General features: G+C 37.3%; 1 protein-coding gene across 1 annotated transcript in view; it reads left to right on the top strand.

Moving 5' to 3' along the window:
• The window catches only part of DNAH6 (dynein axonemal heavy chain 6), a 231,828-nt gene that overhangs the window by 64,858 nt on the left and 145,492 nt on the right, over nt 1-21,478 (top strand). The window contains exons 18-26 of the mRNA XM_047854641.1: nt 1,327-1,470; nt 7,880-8,092; nt 8,919-9,011; nt 10,451-10,570; nt 12,988-13,168; nt 15,425-15,521; nt 17,882-18,101; nt 19,555-19,719; nt 19,805-19,918. Coding sequence (XP_047710597.1) covers nt 1,327-1,470; nt 7,880-8,092; nt 8,919-9,011; nt 10,451-10,570; nt 12,988-13,168; nt 15,425-15,521; nt 17,882-18,101; nt 19,555-19,719; nt 19,805-19,918 — 1,347 coding nt within the window. The remainder of the gene's footprint in view (nt 1-1,326; nt 1,471-7,879; nt 8,093-8,918; nt 9,012-10,450; nt 10,571-12,987; nt 13,169-15,424; nt 15,522-17,881; nt 18,102-19,554; nt 19,720-19,804; nt 19,919-21,478) is intronic.

Consider the following 21,478-nt stretch of genomic DNA (forward strand, 5'->3'; position numbering starts at 1 on the left):
AGGGTCAGCCCTCTAGAAGGGAGAATAGATGACCATCTATTCTTTTACATGTGATATAGACATGTTAGAAATACCATCAACTTTACAAATATTGTTTTTACACTTGCTCGTTCAGCCTACTTGTGCTGATACCTATAATTAGAAGTCACATGTCTGGGTTAAACACCAGTGACACAGAAAATGTTTGCCAGACAGCGTTCTAAGTGCTGGGTATACCAGTAGAGAATAAAAAGGACAGAGTCCAAACCTTCACAGAACTTATCTTTTGGTGAGGAAAACAAAAAACAAACAGATATATGCTACAATATCAAAGATTTTAAGTGCTCCTGTATAACTCCTTTATCACTTATCTCGGAGGTAGAAAATGTTCCTGAGGAGTAAAGAAAAACCTTGAGAGTTTTCTCATTACCACCATACTTTAGAACAGAAACTTCAAAAATGGGATGATTTCATCAGAGGAAACACACAAAAAAACCCATTAGGGGACAGAAAGGAAGTATTGAACCTAGAAAGAAAAAAAGAAAAGGAAGGTTTATAAATACATATAACATACTAGTTTCAAATGTATAATCTGTGTATATTGTGAAATGATCACTACAGTAAGTGTAGTTACCATCTATTGCCATATATAATTTTGGCAATTTTTTCCATATGATGAGAACTTTTAAGATCTCTTAGCAACTTTCAAATATGTAATATAGTATTGTTAACTATAGTCACCATGCTCCACATTAAATCTCCGTGACTTATCTGTTTTATAACTAGAAGTTTATATCTTCTTACTCCTTCACCCATTTCACCTACACCCACCTCTACCTCTGGCAACCACCAATCTGTTCTCTATATATGTTTCTTTTCATTTCATTTTGTTTTGTTTCAGATTGCACATGTATGTTAGATCATACAGTATTTGTCTCTCTGTTTATATAACTGAGAAGTATATTTATAGATACATGTATATATGGGGGTACATCTTTTAATCATATATATTAAAAGTGTACATAATCAAATAATAGAAGACTACTGGGTGAGAAATTTCTAGTTAGTAGCTAGTTGTCTTTTTACAAGAGTTAGCTCTCGGGAATAAATTACAGGGATTGTAATACTGCATTTGATGATGTGGGAGACAAGAACATGAAAGGAATAAATAAGCGAGGCCTGATACACTATTGGCAATCTTAATAAGTAAAACCATTTCCAAAAGTATAGAGTTAACTTGGATTAACAATTTACCTACTGGAAAATCTGAGTAAAGTAAAAAATTTTACTGTTTCAAAGTTGCCCTTATCATATGTCTTAACTTTTTTTTTCTTCTAATTTTTATAGTCCAAATTTGACAGCCTGGATCCAGAAGTCCTAAATAGTCAAGTTTCTAAATATGCCAAATTTGTGACTCAATTGGAAAAAGGCTTGCCACCCAACAGTGTAGTTCCGCAGCTAAAATGTAAGGTGGAAAAAATGAAAGAAAAGGTAAGTTTGGTAGAAATTATTTCAAAAACTCCAGGTCAGTCCATTCATTACTACCTGATGCTAATGAGACCAAAGTCCGGAATTCTCCCCTGTTTAAATTAGCTTAGCAGAGAGAAAAGAAAGAACAGACCAATTCAATTTTTTCAGAGACAGACCGCATCCTTATCTTCAATTGGCCAAATCATGAATTGAATACCTTGGTTCTGGGAGGGCATTCAGAGTAAGAGCTTCCCCCCCCCCCCGCCCCCCCCCCCATCCCTTGTGTTAGGGATCTTAGTGCAGGAGGGGATGGGAAGATGCTGACCCACTCAGCCCTTAGACAGCCAGATGAGGCTAGTGCAGTCTGTCCATTTGTACCACCGGGCCAAACACACATGCCATTTTCTAGACATGCCACGATGTGAGGGTTGAGAAGCCCAGCAGTGGGTTTGTGAAGCTGGCTCTTTGAAGCCTAATGCTGCTAAACAAGTACTTGAAATGGGAAAGAAAGGGAGTATGATTTTATCCTTTTAAGCAGTTTTAGATTTTTAAAAAAAAGATGAGAGAAAGGACTAAAAGAAGACATGGTAGGAAAAGTAAGAAAAACTTCAGGCACAACAAGAAGCAGTTTTTCCCCAAGAAGAGCGTGTTTGCAGTTTTTCCCTCTTTCACTTTACAGTATGTAGTAAAAACGCTTTTCCAAAGTTACTTACGTCAGCCTCTTTGTTCTCCATTGCCCTTCGTGTGGTTATATCGTACAATTGTAAACAAATCTATTTGTCACAGTCTTTGTTCCATTTTGCATTCCTTCAAAGGTCTAGTGGATTTTTTTTTAACTTGTATATAATAAAAGTCACTTTTTGTGGTATATAGTTCTGTGGGTTTTTACAAGTGGGTAAAATCATGTACCCAACACAACAGGACTCTACAGAATCATTCCATTACCCCCCAATTTCCCATCTGATGTTCTTTGTCATCAGCCCCTCCTTCCATCCCAGCCTTAGGCAACCACAGACCTGTTTTCTGTCCCTAAAGTTCTTCATTTTATAAATGGAATTTTAAAAGGAATAATACAATATACAGCCTTTTGGGTCTGTCAGTGTTCACTTAGAAAAATGCATTTAAAATGCATCTAGGTACTTATCTTCTGAATATGTAACACACTCTTATAATTCAAAACTAAAAGGAGAAATAACCCTTTAAAATGGGCAAAGGATTTGAATAGACAGGTCCCTGAAGAAGATATATGAAAAGATGCTGAATATCATTAGCCATCAGGGAAATGCAAATCAAAGGTACAATGAGATACCAGTCCATACCCACTAGAATAGCTATCATCGAAAGGATAGATTATATAATAAGTGTTGGTGAGGATCTGGAGCAATTCGAACCCTTACATGTTGCTGGTGGAATTAGAAACTGGTACCGCTTCTTTGGAAAACAGTTTGGCAGTTTCTCAAAAGTAATTCCATTTCTAAGCATGTATCTAAGAGAATTGAAAACATATATTTACACAAACATGTGCACGTGAATGTTCTCAGAGGCATTATTCATCACAGCTAAAAGTGAGAATAACGCAAATGTCTTCAACTAATGATTCAATCCACAAAATGTAATATATCCATACAATGGAATGTTATTCAGTAATAAAAAGGAATGAAGTACTGATACCTGCTACAGTATAGATGACCCTGAAAACATTATACTAAGTGAAAAAAGCCAGTCACAAAAAGACTACATAGCATATGGTGTCATAGATAGGAAATGTTCAGAATAGAGAAATCCATAGATAAGAGAAAGTAGATTCGTGGTTACTGGGCACTGTGGAGAAGCAGAAGTGGGTGGTGAGAGTTAATGGGTATGGGGTTTCCTTTTGGGGTGATAAGATAGTGATAGGTAGTTAATAGTGGTAGTTCTGAAATTAGTGGTGATAGCTGTACAATCTCTGTGAATTAGAATATCTAAAAAAAGGATTCTTTCATGTTGTTACGTGAATCAACAGTTTATTTTTATTGCTGAGTAGTATTATTGCCATTGGTTTATCTATTCACCCATTGAAAGACATGTGGGTTATGACCAGTTTTAAAGTGATTATTAATAAGCTACTATACACAGTGATGTATAGCTTTTTGAGTGGACATGAGGTTTTGCTTCAGTGGGGTAGATAACTAGGAGTGAGATTACTAGGTGGCATGGTAAGTATGTGCATGTATATGTTTATAAGAAATTCCCCCAGTTGTATTTCAAAGGTAATGATTTGCCTTCCCACAAGCAGCGTGTGAGAATTCTAGCTGTTCCTCAGCCTCCCAGCACTTGTTCTCATTGGGGAGGGCTTTGTGTGGTGTGGCTTGGTTTTCATTTTAGTCACTCCGGTAAAGGTATAGAATAGCTCACAGTGGTCACCCTGCATTTTGCTAGTGACTAATAATGTGGAGCATCTTTTTTTTAATGCTTCTCCTCCATCCTTTTATCTTCCTTGCTGAAATATCCGTTTGGCTCTTTGCCCAATTTTTAATTTAGTTGCTTGTTTTGTTATTACTGTGTTTTAAGAGCTCTTTACCTAATCTGGATCAAAGTCCTTTTTCAAATATGTAACTTGAAAATATTTTTTCCCACTCAGCAGCTTGTCTCTTTAGTCCCTTGCCAGTGACTTTCACTTGATCTTAGCCAAAAGGCCGAGAAGCGATGCCAGTGACTTTCAGAGCACAGACTGTGTTAACCTGAATAAAATTCAATTTATATGTTTTGCTTTTACGGATTATCTTTTTAGTATAGTACCTAAAAATGTTTTGCCAAACTTAAGGGTCACACAGATTTTCTCCTGTATTTTCCTCTAGAAGTTTTGTAGTTTTACGCTTTTTTTTACATTAAATTTTATGATTTATTTTGAGTTATATTGCATAAAATATGACATATATGTCAAGGTTTACATTCTTTATATAGCGATATCCATTTGATCCAGGACCATTATTTGAAAAGACCATCCTTTCTCCATTGAACCATCCTTGCACCTTTGCGAAAAGTCAGCTGGCAATATTTTTTAGTCTGTTTCTGGGTTCCATTCTGTTTTGTTGTTCTGAGTCTATTCTTTCTCTGGTACTACACTGTCTTGATGACTATACTTAGTAAGTCTTGAAATCAGGTAGGCATAAGTCCTCCAAATTTGTTCTTTTTTTATAACTGTTTTGTCTATTCTAATTCCTTTACCTTTCCATATAAATCTTAGAATTAGGTTGTTGATATGTATAAAAAATTGTTGGCAAGTTTTGAAGGATTGTGTTGAATCTATAGATCAATTTGAAGAGAACTGACTTCTTAACCAGAGTGAATTTTCCAATCTATTACCAGCGTATCTCTTCATTTAGTTAAGTCTTCTTTTATTTTTTTCATTGAAGTTTTGTAGTTTCAATACATAGATTCTGCATGTATTTTATTAGATTTATAACTAAGTATTAATGTTATCCTGAATAATATTGTTTTTAATTTCAAATTTCAATTGTTCATTGCTGCTATATAGGAATACTATTGACCTTTGTATACTGATCTTATATCCTGTGAACTTACTAAATTCACTTTTTAATTTTAGGAGATTTTTGCACATTAAAATGAATTGGGAAGTGTGTCTTCCTCTTCTGTTTTCTGGAGGAGATGGTGTAGAATTAACATTATTTATTCTTTAAATTTTTAGCACAATTCACCAGGGAAGCCATTGCAGCATTAAATTTTCTTTATTGGGAGGATTTGAACTAGAAATTGAATTCCTTGATACATATTGAATTATTTGGGTTATCTTTTTTTTCTTGCGGAGTTTTATAGTGTATTTTTGTATATATAGACATAGAGTTGATCATGGTATTTCTTTATTATCCTTTAAAAGTATGTGGGATCAGAAGTGATGTCTTTTTCATTGTTGATGTTGGTCATTTGTATCTTCTATATAGATTTGTCTGTTCTCTGTCTGCTTATCTATCTGTCTGCCAACTAATCCATCCATTCATTTAGTTGTTTTTGTGTCAATATGAACTTGTGGATATATATTTTATTAGATTATAATAAATATAATAATATAATAAATATATAATGCAATACTACATTATTTATTGTTTGCTTAAATCATTACCACTTTGGCCATCAAGATTCTCTCAGTTGACTTCTGTGTCCCTTTGCTGTACCCCATCATTTTCATTTTTTTTTGTACTTTTACCTTTACATGTACTGTAAGCATGATATATTGCTGCTAATTTATTTTATATCATAATCTTTCAGGACAATAAAAATAGGAAACAAAATGAAATTTATTTTGCCTCTATTCCACTTCCAGTGTTCTTCATTTCTTTGTATGGATCTAAGATTCTGATTCATAGCATATTCATTCTGTCTGAAGAACTTCCTTTAATATTTCTTATTGAGTAGGTATGCTGACAATGAATTCCCTAAATTTCCATTTTGAAAAAGTCTTTATCCTTTATTTTGAATGATAATTTAACTGGATATATAATTCTAAGTCAACAGGTTTTGTTTTTTCTTTCAGCAATTTAAAAGTGTCCTTTCATTGCTTTCTTGCTTGCATGGTCTGACAAGAAATCTGCTCTAGTTCTTGTCCCCGTTCTTCTGTAGATAATAAGTATTTTTTGGTTGGACTGCCTTCAAGATGATCTCGTTTTCTTAGTTTTTGTCATTATATAATGTGATATGCCCAGGTATGTGTTGTTGTCATTGTTTACAGTTTGCATTTATCCTGCTTAGCATTCTCTGAGTTTCTTGGATCTGTGGTTTGGCGTCTGTCTTTAATTTTGGAAAAAAAAATGCGGCCATTATTTTTTCTTTGGGATTTCTATTGCATATTTTAGACCACTTGATTGCTGTCCTTTAACTCTTGGATGTTCTGTTCCGTCCTGTGGTTTTGGTTTTTGTTTTTGGTTGCTTGGGTTTCTTTTGTTTTCACTATTTTTTCTCATGTGTCAGTTTGGGGAATTTCTACTCACTTATCTTCCAATTCACTGATTCCTTGGCTGTGTCAAGCTCAACAAAGGCATTCTTTGTCTCTCTTGCTGCCTTTTTCAATTCTAACATTTATTTAATTTGTAATTATAGCTTCACCCTTCCTATTGATATTTCCCATCTGATCTTGTGTGTTGCCTACTTTTTCCACTAGAGCCATTAACATATTAATTACAGTTATTTTGAATTCTCTATTAATTTCAACATTGTGTGTATCCTATCTTTCTATTTCCTTTGTCTCTTAAATGTATGTTTATCTTCACTTTTTATACACTTCTTACATTTTTTATTGAAAGGCAAACATCTTATATGGTACAGTAGATACTAGAGTAAATAATTTTTATGTCTTTCCTTCTACTTGGCTTTTTGTATGGCATGCTATCTTAAATATAGTAAGGAGTTGGGCTGGATTTGAGGTTTGATGTTGCTATGGTTACCCTTAGTCTATTACAGCCTTCGAATTATTCTTTTGATAACTTGTGTTTATGGTTTGCCAAAGATTATTTTTTCAACTTTTGTTTCTCTGTGACCTTGGGTCCTCCCTTTTTATTGTCCCCAGAGAAAATCTGTATTTTACAGCTAACCAGTCTGTATTGTACTGTTATTTTTATTCAATATTTGTTAGCCTGATGGGAGAGATGAGGAGGGGCATTCCCTCATGTGCTGATTAAGCCTCTATCTTAGCAAGGCACTAAGTCCCTTGTGCTTAGACTTCTGACCTTCACAGGTGTTCCTGCCCCTCCTCTAGCTGTAGTAATGAGCCTAGAATGTATTTCTTTCTATTCCCCATGAGTAGAGCTTTTATTTTTCCAGTTCTGTTTCTCCAGTTATATACAGAAATCTACAATGGGTTATTACCAGTGTTTAAAATGACAGTGTTTGTTGCTCACTTCCCTGACATTAAGTCTTTTGTTCCATAAAGAAACTAGGAGAAATGGGTTGGTTAGAGTTATAATAGTAGCTGTTATTTTCCTTCCCCAGCCAGTACCATCAGGTAGGCTTTCTTAGGATTCTCCCCACTCTTCCCTGTGAACACCTCTATATTTGTAGCCCCCAGGGACTTCACACTCTCATGCTACCCTACGCTCACTCTTTAGCAATTTATTTGTGAAATTTAGCTGAATCTTCTTACTAGCTTAAATGGCAACCCAAGGCATCTGTCCTTGGTAAGCAAATTCTCAGGTCCTGTTTTTTTGCTGTAGAGAAACCAATCTCTCCCCAAATTTGAGTTTGTTGGTTGCCCTGCAACCTTAATTTTTTGGTGGGCTTGATAGAAGTCATTAATTTTTCATTTGTCCAGATATTTCTTTTTGTAAGAGTGTAAGTAGTGTTCATTCCAATTCTCTACATTCCTGAATTGAAACCAGAAGCCTTGAGCTATGTTTTTAAGATAAAAAGCAAGGTGCCTTTGAGAGTGTTTGCTTTCCAGCTTCCAGTTATCATTGACTTGAGGAATCCAACTTTGAAGCCAAGACATTGGACAGCTATTGAACAAACAGTTGACGCCACCCTAGTGGACCTTGACATTCCATTAACCTTGGAGAAGCTCTCTGAGTTGCATGTTTTCGATTTTGGCCAAGAAATCCAGGACATTTCTGGACAGGCTTCTGGAGAAGCTGCCTTAGAAATAATTCTTAAAAAGGTAAACCTGAAAAATATGTATTCTCAAGATCAGGGAATATAAAGGTTTTCATATTCAGCATGAAGATCACCAACTTTTGATTCATCTAGATGGATTTTTCAACTCTGCAGCTTTCACCCTCTCATTATCAGCCATCTTTCTGTTCTTTCCCTACATTTATTATCATTATCATTATCATCAGCACTTTTATCAATATCCTCTTTCCACTTAGCTTCAAGCCCAATAGGAACTTGTTAACAACGAAGTTTGAAATTGGCATGCTTATTTAAAAAACCACATACCAAGGAAGATCTTTTATAGCAAAATACATTATCTTTCAAACTACTAAAAAAAACAAAACAAAACTGTGAAATGCTACAAAAGACATTGAAGAAACTTCCCTACTTAGGCTACTTACCTCCTTATCCTAAAAATACACACATACCTACAAATCACCTGTGTAAAAAAATATTTTCCTTATAGTTTTTTGATATTTCCCTTATATTAAAGCATAAAGTGGTAAGGATACACATTAAGGTATCACAAGTTATTCTTAGGTATTAATGTTTGTCAATAAAATTTAGCTTATCAGTATGCTTTAACCAAGAAGAAAATATTGAGTTTTAAAGGCAGTCAGGAGGAGAATGGGATAATTATGGATTTTTCACTTATTTCTTTTTTTTATTAAATATATTTATTGTTATATTGGTTTCCATACAACACCCAGTGCTCATCCCAACAGGTGCCCTCCTCAATGCCCATCTTCATTTATTTCATTCTACATACATTTATTGAGTGCTTAAACACAAATGAATTTAGGTATTCTAAGATTTGAATTATTTCTAAGGTGGAAGATTCTTGGAAAACAACTGAATTTATCGTTCTCCCTCACCGTGACTCCAAAGATGTGTTTATCCTGGGTGGCACAGATGACATACAGGTGGGTAACTGAGTTATTGAAAACCTGTGGTAAAGATTTTTTAAGTCAGACCTACCCCTGAATCTTCTGTAGGAGGTTATGATGGAGAAATGAAATATGAGAGTTACTAAATAAGAAAAAATCTATTTGGAAAGGCAAAATATGAATATGAATAAATGACATGAATGCTTGTACATGAAGTATCTAGCAAAGCAATAAATATGGCGCATATATATGTCGTGTGTGTGTGTGTGTGTGTGTGTGTGTGTGTGTGTGTGAATTATGATCCTGCAGTTAACTGTTGAGGAATTTAGAAAAGCCAGGGATAATTTATGGCTGAAGTGATCAGAGAACCCTTCCTAGACCAGCCAAGACATGCTGGACTTGAAGGAGTAAATGGGATTTGACAGACACAGATGAGAATGAAGGGCATTTCAAACCATTTAAATGAGGCAAAAAACAAAACAAAACAAAACAAAACATGAACAAGCATTTCAGATTCATAGCACACTAGGAAACTAGGTTCACTTGAGTTTTTTTGAGATGGGAAATAGATGGCCATACTCTATGAATAACAAAAGAAAATAAATCTAATCCATGTTTTTGGAATATTCTTCGTGACTTAAAATCCAAGGGCACCTTTGTTTAACCAAAGGATCTGTGTCTTATGGCCTAAATATAAAAAGCAAAGCCCTGGCCCATTAGGGTGTACCCAGGTCAGAACTAGGGATGCAATGGCTTTGCTGGGTGTAGGTTGGAAGAGTAAGGCCAGATGTCACTCTGGGCAGTGGATGGCAGAGCAGACCCAAGATGAAAATCAGGCAGGATGAGGCCAAGTGGTGCTAGGTGGTGGCACTTCTGTTCTCAAGAAATTCACAACTTAAATAAAGCAATTAAAATCCTTTAGATTCACAGACACATTTTTTGAATGCACATGTCTTGTGAGGGTTGCTGTAGTGTGAGGTGGGGGGAAGTAGGGGAAGAAGGTAGAGGGAACACTGTTCGTAGTCATTCTGAGCTTCTTGTGAATGAGTTCAGTTTCCCTCTTCCTCAAGATAATTGAGAGAAAGTGATGTTTCATTGGTAGAGGAGACAGCTAATTTTGCAAGTTTTGAGTACTTTGAGAAATAAAAGCCTGCATGACCAAATGGTATAAAGAAGATACCAGATACCTAAAAGTAGGGGAAGTGAGGAAAAGAGTATTGAGCCAAACAGAAACATGTGCCATTAATAATTACAGAAACAGCTAAGATTTGGCAATAAAAAGTTCTCTTCTCGGTGACCTTTGAGAGAATATCATGATAAAGTGGATAAGGAAGGGAAGTGGGTGGGTAGGAAACAGTAGGTGGTACTAAGCTATTTATTCAAAAAGCTTCTAAGTGGACTCTTGGGATTAAATATCTGTATTATCATTGAGAGCACAAACACATGATGTTGCATGTTTTCGTCTTTCTTTAAAGGTCCTTCTTGATGACAGCACCATCAACATTGCAACCATTGCCTCATCACGTTACGTTGGTCCACTGAAAACTCGAGTGGATGACTGGCAGAAACAACTTGCTTTATTTAATCAAACACTGGTAAGTGAGGACAATTTCAATTCATGCACTCAGAAAATTGGAGAGCCACAGAACCTTAGAAGTCATTTCAATCATTTAAATATTATGTAGTTTAGATACAAGATTTAATTGTCAATATTTTATTATGTTCAGAATGTAAGGAAAATGCCAATATACTAAGCTCTTCTTTATATGATTATGCCATCTCCTTGTATTAGTTATTTTTGCCATGAAACAGAATACCACAAACTTGGTGGTATGAAACAGTGTACATTTATTAGCCCACAGTTTCTGTGGGTCAGGAGTTCAGATGTGGCTTAAACCGGGTCTCCTACTTAGGGTCTCAAAGGTTCAATCAATATGTGGGCCAGGACTCAATTCACATCAGAAGTTCAGCTCAGGGAGGGTTCCCTTCCAAGCTCACTCAGGTTGTTAGCAGAAATCATTTCTTTGCAACTCTGGGACTAAGGGCTTCAGTTTCTTGCTGGCTATTAGCTGAAAGTCATCCTCAGCTCCTATATGTTCCCCACATTTTTTGTTTATTTGTAAGTCTATAGCTTCAGTGAAACAAAAACTGACAGTGTGGTATGAAGTTTACATTTAACGTTTTCACAGCAACCTACCACATGCCTGAAAAGACCTTACAATGGAGTTCTAGATGCCGGTCTAGATGGTGTCAAGTACTGATGGAAATCATGATTCAAGATAGCATTTTGGGTATTAGTTAAATCTTAAGATTAAAAAAATTGTGTGTGTGTGTGTGTGTGTGTGTTTTAAAGTGACTACTGCCCCAGTCAAAAGACCCGGGCTTTTGAAATCATTCAGCTCTTAAAATGACTCAATAAGCATGTGTTGTCACATGTGAGAACACAGCATGACTGAATCCTGCCACCAATGGTTTCAGAATTCAAAGTTCAAAAAAACAGAGAGGCTCCAGGAGTTTTTCACTCTAAGAACATGAGCCCTTGTGTTTCCCTACTCTCATTCCCCATGTACCACCCTCTTCCCCTCCCTAAGTACTTCAGCTAGTGGCTTAGATGGACAAGCTGATAATTATAACCTAAATGATTGGAAAGAAAGGGTCTTCGTGTCAATTTGAAGACTTAGCACCTCTAAGACAGAGCAATCTGCCTATGCATATACTCCAATAAAAGATTTTTCCCTCCTCAACCAGTTTCCATCCCAAAATGGCAGGGGGCTTTGGTCACTTATTAACTGGCTTAGACCTTTTCTGGCAACAGAATTAAGCTCAGGCAGGGAGCACCTTGGTTTATAAGCTGCAGGCATTCACAGCTTTTAAACAGCTTCTCACAGTGCTGCAGCAACTTCACATTTACTGGAAAAACATGCACTGTTGCTTGAAGTCTCCTTGGTACCCTTCCTTGTGGTACACCCTTCCCTTTTATTTTATTCTACTTCAGATTATCCCACAGTGAAACAAAAAACCTACTTATACTGATCTTTGTTCCCATCCAATCTCTCTCTTAGACTAAAGATTTTTAGCTTGATTTAATTATGTTTAAGCTTCTATATATTCTAATATGAAAAGTTATCTATGAAATAATACACTAAATAGGAAACGATAATTTGTTCCAATTTTGATTCATAGAGATCTTTTTCAGGAATCCACCCTCTTGGATGAACACTTTACAATCTGACCCCTGTTTGGCCTCTACTGATGGCTGAGCCAAGCCAGAATTAACTGTGTAGAAAGTATGAGACCTGCGATAAATCAGGGAGTGGTTGTGACACTAGGCTTGAGGCATAACCCCCAAATCTGGAGTGACAAGTGAGAAACTCTTTCACAGATGTTGGGCCTATGCATGCAATGGCAGGAGGCATAGGAGACCGTGAGATCTACAGCCCCAACACTGCAGTTCTGGTTTCTTTGATTAACCATGCTTCTCCAAGGGGAGAAGCAATGGGTGATTTTCTTCTTCCTCCAGTCCTCTGGGTTTGCCACATGCTCTGTCACAAGCAGATTTTACTCTTTTGATTGAAGAAAATAAATCCTGTTTCTTTTTTAAAAAGGAAGAGAGGGAAGAATATAGAGACAATTGAGGCAAAAATAAAAAACACCTTTTTTTGGAGAGCTTTGTCTATATTTGGAAATAGTCACTTAATAACACTTCCCAACCCTTCATATTTCTTTTAGCATCTTGCTCCCCCTGAGACTGTCTGCTCTGAGCATTTTAATCCTCTTTCTCTGGGTCCCTTCTGATTACCATACAGTAGATTCCTTATAACTCTACTCAGTAGAAGAGGGGTAGAAATTAGGCTGCAGTGAGTCCTGGACCTTTTAAGGAGGTTCCATCTCAAAGAAACTGTGTGAAGCTCCCCCAGTGAAAGATATAGTGAGTCCCCATGTAATTATTTTTAATGTAACTGTGTTTTTAATTCAGGATTAAAAATTGATAATGCTCTTATTTTTCTCCTAGGAAGAGTGGCTGAACTGTCAGCGAAACTGGCTCTACCTAGAAAGTATTTTTAATGCTCCAGATATTCAGAGGCAATTGCCTGCCGAGGCTAAGATGTTCCTTCAAGTGGATAAGTCATGGAAGGAAATCATGAGGAAGGTGAACCGGTTGCCTAATGCTCTTCGAGCCGCTACTCAACCAGGTATAAAACACAATTTCAAAAACACACAAAAAGACTTTACAGCCATCTAAACTGTTTAACGCCTATAAGGTTCTAACAATATGTGGTATGCTCAATCCTTGATTCTTGTCAGTATTAGTGACCAGGAATATTTGATACTCTTATTGAACGATGTGAATTGAACACTGTTGTTGTTGTTGTTTTTGTTGTTGTTGTTGTTATCATTGTTATTATTACCTCTCAGCTTAGTTCATAGTTTTGGCACCCACGAATCTGATTTTTTTTTGCTGCTTTTATAATTTGGGGATGCTGCCACAGAGTATCAATGATGCTTACATGTCACAATTTGACTACAAGACATATATTCACATTCCGTTGACCCATTCTGCTAAAACTCTCATAGACTTATGACTGGAAAACTTTCCACATCTTATTTTTCATTAATTCATTAAAAATATTTAAAAATTGGGGCACCTGGATGGCTCAGTCAGTTGAGTGTCCAGCTCTTGATTTCGGCTCATTTCTGATCCCAGGGTCATGGGACCAAGTCCGCATCAGGCTCCATGCTGAGAATGGAGCCTGCTTAAGATTCCCTCTCTTCCTCTGCCCCTCTGCCCCACTTGTTCTCTCTGCCTCTAAAATATTTAAATATTACCATGAATTATAATTCTAAATCTCGAGATTGAAATGTTATTTAATAAGGTCTATTTTTAGGAATATGGAATCAAAGCATTAGTGCGTGCACACACATGGTTATTGAACTTTATCAAAGCCTCAGCAAGCTTGCTAGTTGTTCTCCAAATGGCAGCATATGACCTTTCCTGGTGAATACCTCCAGACAGCTTCCCTGTCAAGCAGAGGCAGTCTGCTTGGCTATGCTCTTTGCCCGAAGACTCTTACATAAAACAGAAACAGAAAGGAAAAACTATATGGTGTGATAGAATTGAAAACTTTTAAACTTTGGGTCTCTAAAGATCACCCACGCTCCTTGGCTTTTAGTCACCTTCTTTTTTTTTTTTATTTATTTTTATTTTTTATGAAATTTATTGACAAATTGGTTTCCATACAACACCCAGTGCTCATCCCAAAAGGTGCCCTCCTCAATACCCATCACCCACCCTCTCCTCCCTCCCACCCCCCATCAACCCTCAGTTTGTTCTCAGTTTTTAACAGTCTCTTATGCTTTGGCTCTCTCCCATTCTAACCTCTTTTTTTTTTTTTCTAGTCAGCAACTCTCTCCAACCTCTGCTTCTGTCTTCACTTCTCCTCTGTCTCTGACCCTTCTGCCTCCCTCCTATAAGGACCCCTGTCATTACATTGGGCCCACTAGATGATCCAAGATAATCTCCCTTCCCGTGATCACTGGTCACACCTACCAACTTCCTTTTTCCATATAGACTAATGTATTCTCAGGTTGTGGGGATTAGGACATGGCTATAACTGAGAGACCTTTATTCTTCCTACCACATGCATATTCAAACCTTTTGCTGCAAAATAGTCAAGTGTTTGATAATAGAATGTTGCCCCAGTCTCTACTGGACTTGTTCTATAACAAGTTAAATTAAAATTAAAAAAATTAAATTAAAAAAATTAAAAATTAAATTTAAAAATTAAAAAAAAATTTTAATTAAATTGAAAAAATACATGATTCCAAAATATCTCTGGTCCTAGGGATTTCAGATGAAAAAGTGTGGACCTATATTTGTCATTTCACATGATGATAAAGCTGTGAAGAAAAATTCAGCAGCATAAAGAGGGGGGCTAGAGAATAGCTGGGGGCTGCCGTGTGTGTGTGTGTGTGTGTGTGTGTGTGTGTGTGACATGGAAGACTTTTTTTGATAAAGTGGCTTTTAGGCAGAAAGCAGGAGGTATGAGGGAATGAGACACCTTTGTGACTATGGGAGAGTTGTTAAAGGCAGAGAGAAGAACAAAGGCCAAGTCCCTAAGGTGAGCATGCACTCAGCAGGCACAATGGTTCGTGCACTCCTAGCCCCACCCCCAAGTGGCAGGGGGGTGCCAGCTAAAAAAATGTTTCAGGTTGAATACTTGTTCGTCTGTGGTAAATATTAAGACTAATATTAAATAATGTTATTAAAAGTAATAGCATTCTTAGCCAACCCCCCAAATTTAAATTTTTTTGACCATTTTTATCAAATAAAACCAAAGCTTTAAAGAATGTTAATATCATATTTTACTTCCAATTAAAATTATATTTTCTATTTTTTTAACACAGTTTTACCAGTACCTTTTTCCTTCCCCTCTCCCCCTAATAAACAGGACTTCTGGAGACTTTTCAAAATAATAATGCATTACTTGACCAAATTCAAAAGTGTCTAGAGGCATATTTAGAATCAAAAAGAGTTATCTTTCCAAGGTAAGTTTATAAAGCAACTTATGATAGTTTTAGTAGTGAAGACTATTCATTAATTTAAAAGGACATACTTAAAAACAAATCATAACATCAAAACCAGGTGATGTTCCCATAACATCAGGAAACCAGAGCAAGAAACAAGAAAGATGTGTGATAATGGTGATCCAGCTGGCATGTTGATTGGGGAGTATAAATCTTAAGGATACAGTTTTTGGTAAAGGAGGTAAAGGTGCTGGAGGGATTCTTGGTCTCAGCATTGTTCCATTGTTGGATGCGCATGTATGTGCCTGCCTGTGTGTGCATGTCCACAGATGTGCACGCAAAAAGTCAGAGAACCCTGTGCTGCCTGAGCAGGTTTCTTTGGATTAATCAGTGCCCTAAGAGTGTCACTGGAAAAGCTTTCCAAGAGGTCATTTCACAAACTCCAAATTAAATTGTTTACTCATCTCTTTATTACAAAAGCATACCAAATGTTAAAGAGCTAAAGATACAAAGAAGAAAATGCTGGATCCCTGCCCCAATGGGGCTCATGGTCAACAGGTGAATAGTCCTATAAATAAACTATTATAATATACTTATATAACACCAGAATAAACTACTCGATGGTAGCCAACTTCAGTTATTAGGGCACACTGTACTGTAACACAGAGGACATTGACAAAATGGTTTATCTTTCATGATATTTTCCTGTTAGTTGTTAAGGAAATAGCCATTAAGGTCTGTCCTAGGACAAGTACTATGGCAGCCAAGGCTAGGTGCTTCTCTGGGTTACTTGGTTGAGAGGGTTTGTTGTTGGGTACCAGGACAGAGTATGTGTGTACGTGTGAAATCCAAGATCCAGAAGATCAGTGGTTCCCAACTTGAATCTCCCAAAGCCAGAGGAAGTCCATACACTACATTTGATATCTAAACAAACAAACAAACAAACAAAAACCACAGAAACAAATTTACCTGTGATAATATTGAACACCAAAAAGCATCAGGTTTTATTTGTTCTTTTGCTTATAACTGCATGAACTAGGTCTGCAACATGTATATTATGTCAGAAGGCTCTGTGTGGTGTTGATTTCACCCTGTGGGCCTTAATAAAGACTTACTATGAGCTGCATCCCAAGTAAGGTCCTAGGGACACAAGATGAATACAATACTGTTCCTACTCTCACATGGCTCATGGCCCAATGTTTATAGTTATCATTAGTTGAAAGAAAAGGCATGGGCACAAATTAATTATTACTGTATGGTAAAGAAGGAGAACTGATAAAAGCCCAACCAAAAGCATCTTTATTTCAAACTAATAACTGCCTTTGCATTCCCTGCTGGTGGCTAGTTTCTTCCTGCCCCTGGACAAAGTCTTGAGCAGACCTCATGAATTTTCTAGTCATTCTCAGATAATAATGCAACCAAGCAAACAAAACTTCTTGTTACGAATAAATGATCTTTAATAATAAAACTGTACTTATTTTAAAGTGAAAGCTTCCCCATTCCCTACCCAAAACTGTTGCAGGTCTAAGGCTTTAGTGATGATGAGAATATGTGGTGATCAACCCTCCCACTCCCTATTAGATTTCTGAAGTCTCCAGGTTTGGGACACAGAGGAGAAGAGAGTCAAAGCAGCAGAGAATTCTGAGTGGGCTGGTGAATATCTGGTCTCCTCTTTCCCACATGGTGCCTTCCATGGGCTCTTTTCCATTCCCTCCAATCCCAAGGGATCTCTTATAGGCAGCCTCCTCCACTCCAGAAGTAAAATGTCTTCTCTGGCCAGGCCCTCATTCCTCTCCCTCATCCCTGGGCGTCCAAGTATGCCCCTTCTCCTCCTACAGTCTATTCGTGCCTCTAAATGGTCCTGGTGGGCAAGATTTAAGAAAATCCCATGCAGAATCACACTGGCATGGCCCACATGTGGATGTTCACAGAACTAAATAAAACTCCTATAACCACCCATCCATTTGCCCATCCATCCATCCATCCATCCATCCATCCATCCATTCATCCAACACATTAGGTATTGAAAGCAGGTAGGTGTAAGGCACTAGGCTATATTCTAGGGAAAATGAATAATATATTTTCACTGTAGAACAAATCAGTGTCATAGCAAGAACTAACATTTTTTTATAATTTCATGAAAAATATCTATCTTGTATGTATCAGGCACTGATTCTAGATGTCTGAGATGCATCCACACTAGTCTTCATAACAATTGTATTTAGAGACATGTGGTCTCCCAGAAACCCAGGACCAGTAGGTTTGAGGTTCAGGAAATCAGTAACTGGAGAAGAGATATGGCTAAGGGATTTATCTTTCATGTGTATGTAAGGCTTTCCTTTGACTTCCAAGTTATATTTTAAGTATTTTCTTTAATCCAGATTTTACTTCTTGTCAAATGATGAACTTCTGGAGATTCTGGCCCAGACACGAAATCCCCAAGCTGTGCAGCCACACTTAAGGAAATGCTTTGACTCCATTTCAAAGCTCGAATTTGCTCTCATGCCTCCTACTGAAGGAAAAATTCCTGGTATGGAAGGAGAGCCAGAAAAGATTTACACTAATGATATTTTAGCAATGCTATCACCAGAAGGAGAACGGGTGAGGTGATTTTGTTTATAATTCTTTATAGGGGAATTTTGTTACCCTTCTGGGATTGAGGGTAAAAGTTTACTCTTCAGTCCCTCTAAGCATTCATCAAGTGCCACTGTGTACTCGTACTGTGCAGGCTCAGCAGTTTCAAAGATAACCAAGATGAAATTCTTGCCCGCAAAGAGCTCTAGCGGAGATAGTGTCAAACAAATGATTGAAAAGCACCACAGTAAGTGCAGTAACAGAGGCATGTGCTTTGTTCTTGGGAACAAAGTGGAGATGACTGGAGCCCTGTCTTACTCACCTCTCCAGAAGAGGCAAGAGAGTGTACTGGTTAAGAGTACCTGTTCTACTGCCAGGCCACCTGGACTCAAGTCCCATCCTTTAACCTCACCTATAAAATGAGGAATAGCAATAGTGCCTGATTAATGAGATGCTGAGGATTTTTAATAGTATTATATGTAAATTACTTAGAACTGTACCCAGTGAGTGCTATGAAAGTGTTAGTTGTCATGTCTCTAGGACACCACACAGTGCCTGGCATACAGTAAACACTGAGTAAGTGAATGCATTAACAAACTGTGGAGAAACACATGACTTTACAGAGAAGAATAAATCTCTTTCTCTCCCTCTCTCCCTCTCCCTCTCCTTCTCTGCCTCTCTCTCTCTCTCTCTCTCTCTCTCTCTCTCTCTCTCTCACACACACACACACACACACACACACACACACACACACAGAGGCAGCCAAGGAAGATGGAGAGGAGACATGGGAGGGAGGGCATTCCGTACACAGGAAATGTGCAGTGAAATGCCAAGGTTATCAGTCCAGTTAGAGCAAGAGATGTATCTGTGGGAGTGGCAAGAGCCTATAAACATTTTACTTGTCCTGATTTGACCCTCTTACAAAACAATTTGCTCATCACTAGTGCAGAAGAGGAGAAAGGGGAGGACCAAGGCTAAGATCTAGGGAAAACATGAAATTTAAAGGGAAGGTAGAAGAAGAACCAAGAGACCCAGATAAGCAGGGCAATCAGGTCATTGGAAGTCCAAGAAATAAATATGAGAAGGACTGAAAAGCATCAATTGGACTTGAAAGTTGAAAGAACATTTGTAACCTTAATCACCTTAACAGGTTTAGAGGAATAGTTGGGGCCAAAAATCAAATGGCAGTAAGTAGGAAAAGAAAGTGGAGGAATCCATATAGTCACGTATACTCCTTTTTTCCAAGGATTTGGCTCCAAAGGGAAGCAGGTAAAAAAAAAAAAAAAAAAAAAAAAAAAGAAAGAAAAAAGAAAAAAAAAAGGAGGTGGGTAAAGAGAGATGTAGAGTGGGATATCAATAGAAGGTTCTAGTATTTGCGGTCAGGCTTCAGTGTTTCCGGGTTCTGATATAGAAGTACAGAGGCTGTATAGCTGACAAGTCCCACACTGAACATGTTATCATTGCTCTGATTGTCTTCTAGGTTAGCTTGGGAAAAGGCCTCAAAGCCCGAGGCAACGTGGAGGATTGGCTTGGTAAAGTGGAAGAAGCCATGTTCACATCTCTGCGTCGCCTTTGCAAAGCCGCCATCGCTGACTACCAGGGGAAATCAAGGACAGACTGGGTGATTGCTGGCCACCCTTCTCAAGTAACTTACACCCCTTAAATTTTCCATCTCTGAATCCATTTTTGATGACATGCAACACACATTTAAGAAAGATGTTTCCATGTAGGTGATTCTGACCATTTCTCAAATCATGTGGTGCCGTGATTTGACTGAGTGCTTGGAAAGAGAAGGTGGTAATCATATAGAGGCCCTGGAAGCTTTTGAAGAAGTAAACTTTGAGGTAGGATTTTTTAACAGGGTGACATTGAACATATTGCTGTGCAGGATGGTCTCAGTCGTTTTGTTTTTGTTTTTTTGTTTTTACATGGGTACTGCAAATTCACATATTTCAGAAATTTTAATGCTCTGACATGACTTACAGAGCTTTGGGGGTTCTTACTAAAACCATTTATGTTCAGGTTTTCTTAAGGATACTACCTTAATATTTGTGTAGTATTTATACGAATACTTATAAAATTGGATGAAAGAATTTAAGAGGAAAATCTCAGAATTATGATGGTTTGCAAGATTTAAGGAGACTTTGTGTTTACTAGGCCTTGGATAACTCTCACAGAAACTTTTATTCAATCCAGGAAAACTCAAGGATTTGTGATATTTCCATTCTTAGGCTCAAGATGTGCTTTTCTACTATTCTAGAGAATCCTTAGGCAGCCATCAATAAAACAATAAATAACTGAATCCAAATCCCATTCTACAAGAATTTTTAAGCTATAGTTTGGAAATGCCATTTTACAGCTATGCCTAATCTTTAATTCCAAATTTAGTTCTACTTCCAAACAAGGTGGCTTTTTGTTTAATTACCTTTGAAACAGAAAAGGGAAAAAACAACTTTCTTGAGATGAGAGAACACTATCTCTTGAGGACCTCATAGAATGTCATGCCACACAGCCCCAGAGAAGAGAAAAGACTCTGTATGGAAAGTTCCCTTGACCTCTGTGTAGAGATGGTCCCTGATCAAGGTCAACATGTGAGAAAATTCATCAGAGCAGTACAAGGCCTTCAGAGGCACTACTCTCCTTAGAAAAGATTGAACCATTTATGTGAGAATTAGGAGCACAGTCTGTCCAAAGATGCTCTCATTTAATCAATCATTGGCTTATTTAAAATACTCAGATTTTCTTGGGGCACCTGTGTGGCTCAGCTGGTTAAGCGTCCAACTTTGGCTCAGGTCATGATCTCATGGTTTGTGAGTTTGAGCCCTGCAACGGGCTCTGTGCTGACAGCTCAGAGCCTAGAGCCTGCTTCCAATTCTGTGTCTTCCTCTTTTTCTGCCCTTCCCTGGCTTGCACTCTCTCTCTTTTTCTCTCTCAAAAATAAATAAACAGTAAAAAACATTTTAAATGCTCAGGTTTTCTGCTTACAAAGAAAAAATTACCCCTGAAAATGAGGAGTACTGCCTTAATCATGTTTAATTTTTAGGGAAAACAGTCTTCTCTAGAGACATTATCACATGGTGGTTAAGAGCATAGGCTTTCTGTGAGGCAGATGTCTACTCAAGTCTCATTTTTGCCACCTCATAACTGTGTGGCTGCCATCAAGTTACTTACCCTCTTTGACACTTAGTTTCCTCTAATATAAAATGAGGGTAAAGATAGTATGTACTTCATAGAAGTCATCTAGGAATCTAGGAATTAAGCAAGTTAAACTGTTGTCCTGTTTGGTCATGGAATTATAGATTCTTAAAATTAGTTTTGGCAAATGTCTACTCCAAATTCAATAGTAAAAATATAGAAAAATAGTTTAAAAATAGATATGTAAGCTGATTTTTGAAAATCCATTA

Source organism: Prionailurus viverrinus, chromosome A3 (assembly GCF_022837055.1).
Source record: "Prionailurus viverrinus isolate Anna chromosome A3, UM_Priviv_1.0, whole genome shotgun sequence".
In the NCBI taxonomy this organism is placed as follows: Eukaryota; Metazoa; Chordata; class Mammalia; order Carnivora; family Felidae; genus Prionailurus; species Prionailurus viverrinus.